General features: G+C 54.2%; 1 protein-coding gene across 1 annotated transcript in view; it reads right to left on the reverse strand.

Annotated features, from left to right (window-relative positions):
* Window positions 1-9712, reverse strand: part of LOC102876209 — a 72176-nt gene that overhangs the window by 25330 nt on the left and 37134 nt on the right. The window contains exons 41-44 of the mRNA XM_006889785.1: window positions 7658-7681; window positions 7509-7566; window positions 7198-7248; window positions 6062-6112 (exon numbers count right to left, since the gene is read on the reverse strand). Coding sequence (XP_006889847.1) covers window positions 6062-6112; window positions 7198-7248; window positions 7509-7566; window positions 7658-7681 — 184 coding nt within the window. The remainder of the gene's footprint in view (window positions 1-6061; window positions 6113-7197; window positions 7249-7508; window positions 7567-7657; window positions 7682-9712) is intronic.

The raw sequence follows: 9712 nt of genomic DNA on the forward strand, positions 1-9712 counted from the left end.
GCGACAGCCCCGCCCCACACGGAGGCCCCGCCCCACACGCAGTCACGTCTCTCGCGGCCACGCCCCCTCGCACCTCCCTCTCCTCTTCCTTCCCCTGCGCCTTTCATTCATTTGTCTTGGGTCCGCTACGCAGCTGCACTGCGACTTCCGATCCGACAACTGTGACCTGGAAGTGATGTGCGTTCTGATGGGGCTGCCGAAGAGGTGTGGAAGCCCCAGGCAGGACCCTCAGTTTGGGAGCCCGTAGCCAGGAACGCAGGCCTTGGCGGGGTGGTCTCCATGGGGAGCCCTGGGCCCCTCCTCCGGGCAGAGAGGACTGAGGCCGGCAGTGAGGAGGCAGGGACCCGGGAGGCCATGGCTCGCTGGTGCATGGGCTCACGGGCAGGCTGGGCGCTCCAGGAGGAGAGACGACCTCGGGGAGAAGAGAGGCGCTGCTAGGCTGAGAATTCCTGGGAGGGTTGCTCTTCCTGGAGCTGGCGCCGCCCTGCCTGGGTTCGGGAGGGGCCCCGCTGGACAGGGTTTTGTAGAGTAAAGCGGCAGGAGGCATTGTCCAGTGCAGCGCTGAAGGATGGCACAAGGCCTAGGAGGGGAGAATCGGCAGGCTGATGGAGGTGGGTAGGGGTTACCTCTACTAGAACCTTGCCGCACTTCTCCCTGCCAAGAAAGCGCATATGAGCAAGGGCAGAGCTGGCCAGAGGCAGGCCCCAGCCATCTTTGTGTGTACAGCTCCAGTGGGGCCTGTACTGCAAGGTACTCTCAGCCCTGGGTGCAAGACAATTAAATACCCGTGGAGGGAAGAAACTAGGATTTGGATGTCTAATAACAAAGAAACCAGCCTTTTTTGTATTTAAAACTCAGATATCCATACCGGTGATCCTCACACTGCCTGCTGCTCAGATGGGTCTCAGACCACCTGCAGGGAAGCCTCCTTCAGACGCTGGGCAGCACATCTTCACTTAGTTACATGGTAAGGAGTTGCGCTGCCAACCCAAAGGCACATGGTTTGAATCCACCAGCTACTCTGCAGAAAGATGAGCAGTCTCTCCATTTGATCTACTGCTTCTGAAAAGTCACTGGAGGGTCAGTCTTGAATGGATTCTGACTTGACAGTACATGACAGTGACTCTGTTGTGTACCATAGAGTCAGAACTGACCCATATCTGACCCTCCAGTGGGGTTTCGGAGGCAGTAAATCACAGGAGATTGCCCATCCTTCTCCCTTGGAGCTTCTAATCACTAGGCCGCCAGAGCTCCTGACAGGCCAGAATATATGTTGTTGTTGTTGTTCTTGTTAATTGCCTTGAGTAGAGCATGACTCATAGAGACCCTATGAACAAAAGGCCTGAAGTCCCTCTACAACATATATCAAAGTTCATACAGCTTTCGGAGGCTTGTTATTTAGGAAGTGGATGCCACTCCTGCTTCCAAACCTGTCATAGTATGTTATTGTTGTTAGGTACCATTGACCTGCCTTCAATGTATAGCAACTCTCTGAATCCTGCCCTGTCCTGAACCTGTTTCACTAATTCTGACACAACAACCCCTATTACCCCAGTTACTGTATCAATCCATCTCATCCAGGGCCTCTCTCTCTCCTGTGCTGTCCCTCCACCATTCTGAGCATGATGTCCTCCAGGGACTGCTGTTTCCTGGCCACATGCCCAAAGTAAATGAGGCAGAGCTTCAGGCTTCAGGCGTTGATGTTTGATAAGGGAAATAAGGAGTTGATTGTTCTCTGTATCTTTTAAAACTTTTTATTGTCATTTAAAGATAAAGTTGGTTTCCCACTGGACAGTTCCTGCACCTCATAGGATTGCGATTCCCACGTTGTACAGAAGGCAGCTTCCCACTGACTCCCTGTCCTCATTTCCATTCGTCCTTTTCCCCCTAACCTTTCCTGCCTCCCGAGCTTTCACCCTGGGCAAACACTGGGGTCTAAGCTGGCCATGGGCTGGCTTTCCGTGTCTTTTGTTGTTTTGTCAAAAGGTGAGAATGCATCCTCCATCCAGGCAGCGTGTCTGAGGGGACCCGAGAGCCATCTCCTGAGTTTTCTTAGATGACATCTCACTCCTCTGGGAGTTTTTGCTGGCCACCAGGCCAAGGGTCTGGACTGCAGGTTCATGTCGCTCACCTTGGGCTCAGGGGCTCTGGCCTTAGCGACAAGTAAGTGTCAGGCAGGTGAGAGTGGGCGGGTGAGGGTATCTTGACAGAGGAGACCCACTGAGGGCCCTGCTCCCGGATGAAGCTGACCGGCACTCTGTTTAACCATCTCGTGAACCTTTCCTGGTTAAAGGGGGGCTCTGGTGGTGTAGTCCATGTGAAGTGAGCTGTTAAGCCTAACGCAGAGCCTCTCTGCTGGTTCAAAACTACCAACAGCTTCTTTGAAGAAGCTTCTTTGCCATTTACTGTCCTCTGAAAACCTGCTGGGGGATCAGCTGTGAGTCACCTCCAACTCAATGGCAGAATGTGTGTGAGTGAGTTCAGTTAAAGGTTTAGCCCAACAAAAGTTGCCTTTTGGGTACATGTGGTGGTAGGGTACCCCGACTCCCGGTTCCCCATGGACAGAAGAGGCCAGGACACGGCTTCCTTGAAAAGGTTTTCATTTATTATTAGTCTTTTCTGAAGCAGTTAATTCTCTTCTCTTATTTTTTAAAAAGAAGTGTGTTTCATCTAGAGTTATACCAAAATGATTAAAATGAGCTTTCTACCGGGGATACAGTTCCCCAGACCAGAGACACAAAAATACCCCCCACCCCCATTAACCACAAAGATAAAACCCGAGGAGAGCATCAACAATCCAAAACAATCCCCCAATATCCAGGACAAAAAATAAAATATTTATTGATCTATCACAGCGAGACACGAAGAGATGGGCGGGGTGGGGGATGCTCTGAAATAAAATGGCTCAGGGGGTTGGGGGGATACAGTACTGCGAGTGGGGAGACCAAGGATGGGAGGAGAATCCAGCCGCCCCGTGTCCCAGTCCGCACATCTCTACCCATTCAGCCCCTTTATGGGGGATCATGGGGGATGAGGGGGAAGGCGGAACCAGGACAGATTAACCAGGTCAATGTAGGCACCCTGGCAGCTGGCTGTGCCGGGCAGTAAACGGGGTCAAGGATGGACAGATGGGCAGTTGGATTCCACAAGACCAAGGGGAGGAGGTGTGCTATTCCCAGTGAGGGGATTCCCTGGACCCGAAGGTACCCCAAACCTGAGGAACAGCAACTGGTATGGGGAGAGGGGACCCAGGGTGGGGAGCAAGGGATGATGTGACCGAATCCAGCTTGAGGTTTAAGGTGCTTGGGTACCAACTGGAACACAGCCAGGAGTGGGTCCCGGTGGGCAGGGGGCAGTGGGGCAGCCTGGGAAGTGTCTGCACCATCTTCAGAGGAGCCCCAGGGAGGAGGTTCTCGAGGGGCTGCCCTTCCCTCCTCCCTCCCCCCAGGAAGATGAGAGCACCAGCATGTAGCACCAAGTTCCTATGGAGATGGAGAGTGTGCAGGGAGCTCCCGGGTGGGAAGGGTGTGGAGCAGGGGGCTGAGCCCACCCACCCCTTGCCTCTGAAGCAGGAGACTGACTTCCCAGGGCGCCCCTGGGCCATCACCCTCCTGGCTCTTTGTCCTGTGGATTCCCGAGCTGCCTGGCCTGTCCGTCCCCTCCCGGGTGGGGGGTGAGGGGCGTGGGGAGGGGTCATAGAGGGTTTACACTCTCCACCAAGCAGTAGCACCAACGTTGATGAGGTCGTGAGTCGGGGGTCCTGGGAAGCTCACTTTCTCTTCCGGCCACAAGATTTCCCCAGGCAGGCCCCACCTGGCAGGGGGAAGGGGAAGGGTGGGCATAGGATGGTCAGCCAGGACCTCTGCCGTTGCCTGCGCTGACCAGCTCTAAGCCGTCCTATCATAGAGCACCAGAGGCGGAGCAGAGGCTCTGAGAAGCCACCAGAGGCCAGGCCAACCCTGACCAGGCCTATCACACAAACCCACTGCAGGCAGTGGGTGGGTGGAGGAAGGCAGGGCAGGGCCCTAGGATTCAGGACAGCCACTGAATCACAGATGCATAGTGACCCTCCCTCCATCAGGCTTCTGAGATGGTAAAATCTCTACAAGAGGACACTGTCCCTTCTTTCTCCTGTGGAGAACCTGGTGGATTCAAACCTCTGACCTTTCGATTAGCAGGCTGACACATAAAGTACTACGCCACCACAGCTCCTTGTGGTTCGAGATAGAGAGAGAGAGAAAGGCCAGGTCTGAGGTCAGGGGCTCAGGGTGGGACAGGCCTGAAATCAGGACACAGCCTCCAAATGAAACCCATTTCCCTGAGTTACTTCTGGAAGGGGCCTTGCAGATCTCAGGTGGAGGTGATCCTCTTAGTATGGGGAAACAGACCCAGAGAGAGAAGGAAACTTACTCATCTGCACAGACAGTGTCTGAGCTAGACCTTAAACCCAGACCCTTGCCCCACTAGGACAGGGCCTGAGTCATTCACTGTAGCCCAATCAGAGTGGTCTCAGAGCAGAAGCTCCGGTGCGTCCTGAGGCTGCAAGTTGCACAGAAGGAGATAACCCTTCTCTCTCCCCTAAAGTCTCTGGTGGATTTGAACCTCCAGAGAACTGAGACCTCTGAGCACACAGGCAACTCTCTATGGAGTGGGCCACCCTTCCAATCTGACTAAAAATACCAGACTCAATTGCCGTAGAGTCAGAACTGACTCATAGCTGACCCACCAGGAGGCTTTCGGAGGCTGTAAATCCCCCAGGAGGAGGCTCTGCAGAGCTTGGATGAGAACCACCAGGGAGGTGCCCCCATTGAATTAGTGCCACCCCAGACAGCCAACACCCAGCACTACACCTCGACTTGATGGCACATAACAACAACAACAAAAGTCACATGGGTCAAGAGATTGCCCATCTTCTTGGGGAACAGTTGGTGGATTCGAACCTTGTCTCTCTGCGTTGTGTTCCTTTGCCCTGTATATCTTGAGGAGGGCACACAGCTCCTTACTACTTACCCCTGGGCCACCAGAGTTCCTGCGATCTGACCGTTCTGTGCTGTTGACGTATAGTGAGTGGCCCTATGAACAGCCAGCCTGTACCCTGCTCTATCCTGTGCCGTCCTTGTCATCTCCGACACACTGGAGGCCTTTGCTGAAGACACTGTGTTAATATTGGGGGGTCTTCTTCTTCCCTGACCCCTATCTTCCTACATATGATCTCCCTTTCCAAGGAATAGCCTTGCCTAGTTACATATCTCAAGTATGAAAGATGAAGCTTCTCCGTCTTTGCCTCCAAGGAGCATTCTGGCTGCACTTTTCCTGAGACATATCTGACTTTGTTGTTGTTAGGTTGTTGACCCGTAGCGACACTGTGAACCCTGTGTCCTATCTGACTAGTAAACCTCATTTCACTCAACCAGCTTTAGCATGAATGGCTTCGTTGGCTGACAGCAGACATAGCTTGCTACCGCCACCTGGTGGCAGCGAACAGATAGACGGACAGGACAAGGATCAGCCTCTAGCCAATCCAGAGGCTTTCAAAGCGCTGTGTTGGGTACTGGGAGCTGCACCCCCTGGACAGGGTCTCTTGGCTTTGCCTCTGCCCTTATGGAGCTGCTTTTTTCTTGAGACCCCTCTGGGCATGGACGGGGAGGGTCTGAGGGTGGGGTCAGGACCTCCCCCCCTCCCCTCAGCCCAGTGACATGTCTGCACTTTTGGTTAAGGGGGTGCAACACTTGGGATCCCTTGCCAGCTCCTTCGAATTTTTGTCTCTGAGCCCCCATGGCCTCTGTCTCTTTCTCTGGCTCTCAGGGGTCTCCCCTCCCCTGTGCCCATCTTTTTCCTCATGGCCATCTTGGCAGGGGGTGGTGGGGGCAGTAGGTTTGTCTGACCTGGGCCCCTTTCCCCCCCATCTGAATAGTCATGTTGGGGGTTGATGCTGAGGTATATAGGAGGGACATGGCTGTCCACCCTAGTAAGGCCAGGTCCAAGTGTGTCATTCCCTCAGCCTTGCCTGGCAGAAATGGCCCCCCCTCGCCTCCTTCGTGGAGCTGAAGGCCCTACTCACCTTGGTACCCCAGGGCCCCCAGGGCTCCTCCGTAGGGTTTGGGAGGTTTTCCTGTGGGTGGAGAGGCACGGAATCAGGGGAGGGCCAGGCTTTTCCGCCTCTCCCACTGCCCCACCCTGCACCCAGCTGGGATCTCTCCCCAGGAGATCTGAAGGTCTCTGAGACCCCAGCCTGCCCACGAGTACCCTCTTTGCTAGCCCCTGCGTCCTGCCTGTAGAGGTCCCAGCAGCACCTCATGGTCAAATCCCCCAGACAAACTTCCCAATCTCACCACGCCCCACTTCCATACAAATATTCTAAGCTCAGAACCTGTTTACAGTCAGACCCCTGCAAGCTTCTCAGCTTTGCCACCACACCTCTTCCAAGCCCCTGAGCATCCTGCTTTCTTTCCTTACATTGTTTATTCCCCTTTTTATTATTAACTCTCCTTTAGTCCCCAAGCCCTGGGACTGCCCTAGCTCCCCAGTGTCTAGTGAGGTGACAGGCCAGGAGCCTCAGGAATTGGGACCTTGTATACTCTGTCCCACTTTTAGGAATTCATGGTCTCTGGGTGCTGTCTCAAATGGCACTCCAGCGAGGACCAGACAGGGACGTTGGCCACACCAGGTACTTCCTCTCCAGGACTCTGCCCTCATCCCATATAGGGAGCTCGACCCCCCCCCGCCCCGGCCCTGCTTGAAGGGAGCCCCTCCAGGCCGACTTACCACCAACTCCCAGGCCCCCAGCTCCACCACCTATGAGGGAAGGAGAGGTCTATGGGTTCGTCTGCGGAGCCCCCAGCCCCTTGGGAGGCAGTGTGAGCAGGACTGAGCCCCGAGGTTGGGTGGGATGAGAGATCAGGACCTGTGACTGGGCCTCTATTCACTGGGTGGCCTTGGGGAGGTCCCTGGAATCCCCTAAGCCCCTGACTGGTGCTCCAGTGGGGACTGGAGCACAGGAAGGACGCTGTGTTTCCTTCCAGGGACCCGGAGAAGCATCAGGGGTGTTGTGGTAAATCAGTGCTCTCGGTCCTTCTAAGGGAGGGCCCTGGTGCTTGCTCAGACCTTCCATGATCTGGAGGCCTCAGTCCCTCTGGGCAGGAGATGAAGCAGGGAGGGAGTAGGGCCTGGGCCCCAGGATGCAGAACCTGGGCATACCTGGGTAAATGGGGGACAGTCCGAAGCCGAAGCCAGGTCTTGGTGCAATGCCTTTGAAAGAGAGGGTTGAGGTTGGCAGGAGGTGGCCCCATTCCAGCCTTCCTCACTCCAGCTCCTCTCCCCAGGACCACCTCCTCCCTGCCCCAGCTGCTGCCTGAGCTGCCCTGTCTGAATGTCCTTTCTTAGTGTCCTCATGGGGCCCCTGGCCCTGGCAGTGTCCTCTCGCGGAATGCCCCTCCCCACTCGCTCTCGTATCCTGTGCTGGACACAGGACAGGCCTCCTACAGCCCCTGGCAGAGCGGAGATGGTACCTACCATTGACTGCGATGGGCCGGGTGCCTCCGAGGACACCCCCAGGGCCACCAAGACCTGAGAAGCGGACGGAGGGTCAGGACAGGACATGGTATTCTAAGAGGCCCTGGGCACCCTCTCTGGGTTTGGGGGTCAGGAAGCTACTTACCGTATTTGGCTGCTTTAGCTGCAGCTGGAGACAAAACAGGGAAAAAAGAGGATTAAAGAGGGTTCTGGAATCATACCCCTATCTTGGGACCGCGTGCTCCCTCCCAAACCGCCTCCAGCTCACCATCTGCCACGGCCCCTCCTCCCCCAGCCCCCACCTTTCTATGTCTAGCCAGCTGCCTTTATTGAACAGTAGGGTGATCTGGTGGCTTGTTGTTGCTGTTAGGTGCCATCGAGTTAAGTAATACTCATAGCAACCCTATGAACAGCCAGCCTGAACCCTGCCCTACCCTGTGCCGTTCTCATTTCAGAGACACTAGAGCCCATGGCTGAAGGCACAGTGTCAGTCCAGCTCATTGCAGGTCTTCCTCTTCTTCGCTGACCCTCTCACTTTCCAAGCATGATGTCCCTTTGCAAGGAATAGCCTCGCCTAGCTCCATGCCCCGAAAAACAAAGCTTTAGCATCCTTGCCTCCAAGGAGCGTTCTGGCCACACCCTTTCCAGGACATCTGTTTGTTTTTTTAGGCAATCCCCGGGACATTCAGTGCTCTTCTCCAGGACAACTCAAAGGCATCAATTTTCCTGTCATCCTTATTCATCGTCCAGCTCTCTGATGTGCAGCAGGTCATTGAGAAGACTATGGTCTCAATCAGGTGCATCTTAGTCTTCAAACTGGCCTCATTGCTCTTCAGTATTTTGGAGAGGTCCCTGATGGTAGACTTGTCCAATGCAATACACCTCCTAATTTCCTGACTGCTGGTACCAAGGGTATTGATTGTTGATTCAGGCAAGACGAAATCACTGACAGCTTCAATTTTTTTTCTCCATCTATCAATTGTTTGCTATGCATCAGAGAGCTGGACAATGGCTAGGAATGGCAGAAAGAGAATTGATGCCTTTGAGCTGTGGTGCTGGAGAAGAGTGTTGAATATACCATGGACTGCCAGGAGAATGAACAGGTTCATCCTGGAGAGGGTGACGCCAGGATGTTCCTTGGAGGCAAGGATTCTGAGGCTTTGTCTGACACACTTTGGGCATGTTGCAAGGAGGGACCTGTTCTTGGAGAGGGACATGATACTTGGAAGGATGGAGTGACAGAGAAAGAGAGGGAGACCATCGATGAGATGGATTGATGGAGTGACTGGGGTAATGAGGGTAGGTGTGTCAGAGACAGTAAAGTTGGCACAGGGCAGAGCAGAGTTCAGGGCTCTTGTACATAAGCGTCGCTATGAGTCACAAACGACTTGACGGCACGTAACAACAACCACAACAACCACATCCTACTGATGACTGTTAGGCCTGTGAGGAGAATCTCTGTCTTCTTGATGCTGACATGTAATCCATTCCGAAGGCCGCAGACGAGCTTTTGTAGCAAGCGTTTCCTAGCCTCCTCATTTTCAGCAGCAAACTTGTGTCACCAGCATGACGCAGGCTGTTGATGACTCTCCCTCCAATTCTGATGCCGTACTCATAGTTTATAGAGTCTGGCTTTGCGAATGACTTGCTCAGCATACAGATTAAATAGGTATAGGAATTGCACTGCCAACACAAAGGTACGTGGTTCGAATCCACTCGCTGCTCCGCAGGAGACAGAAGACCTCCTCCTGTGCGATTTACAGCCTCTGAAAACCCACCGAAGGGTCAGCTATGGACTGGTTCAGACTCAACAGCACAAAGCAACAGAAATTTAACAGTGAGCTCAAGTATATTGGAGATGGTGAAGCTAGCCCAAGATAGGGCCAGGTCAGCTCCGTTCTTTATGGGCTTGCTGTGGGTCACAGCTGACCCGATGGCACTGAACAATAACAACAGCTGGGTACTCGCTCTTGTGGAGGAGGGCACAGGAAGGAACCTCCAGGCCACGTGGCAGGGATGCACAACCATCCCCCAGAAGAGTAAGAGGGGTGCACAAGGCTACCACAATGACAAGTCAGCCACTTCCTGGAAAGCTTTGTGTTCCATCCCCAGAAAAGGGGCCTAAACATCAGGGCTCCTCCAAGTGGTTCAGAAGCCCCAGAGAGGCCAAGTTCTCTCTCTCTCTCTGTCTCTCTCTCTC

Source organism: Elephantulus edwardii, unplaced genomic scaffold (genome assembly GCF_000299155.1).
Source record: "Elephantulus edwardii isolate Elephantulus edwardi_28Jun2011 unplaced genomic scaffold, EleEdw1.0 scaffold00080, whole genome shotgun sequence".
NCBI lineage: Eukaryota > Metazoa > Chordata > Mammalia > Macroscelidea > Macroscelididae > Elephantulus > Elephantulus edwardii.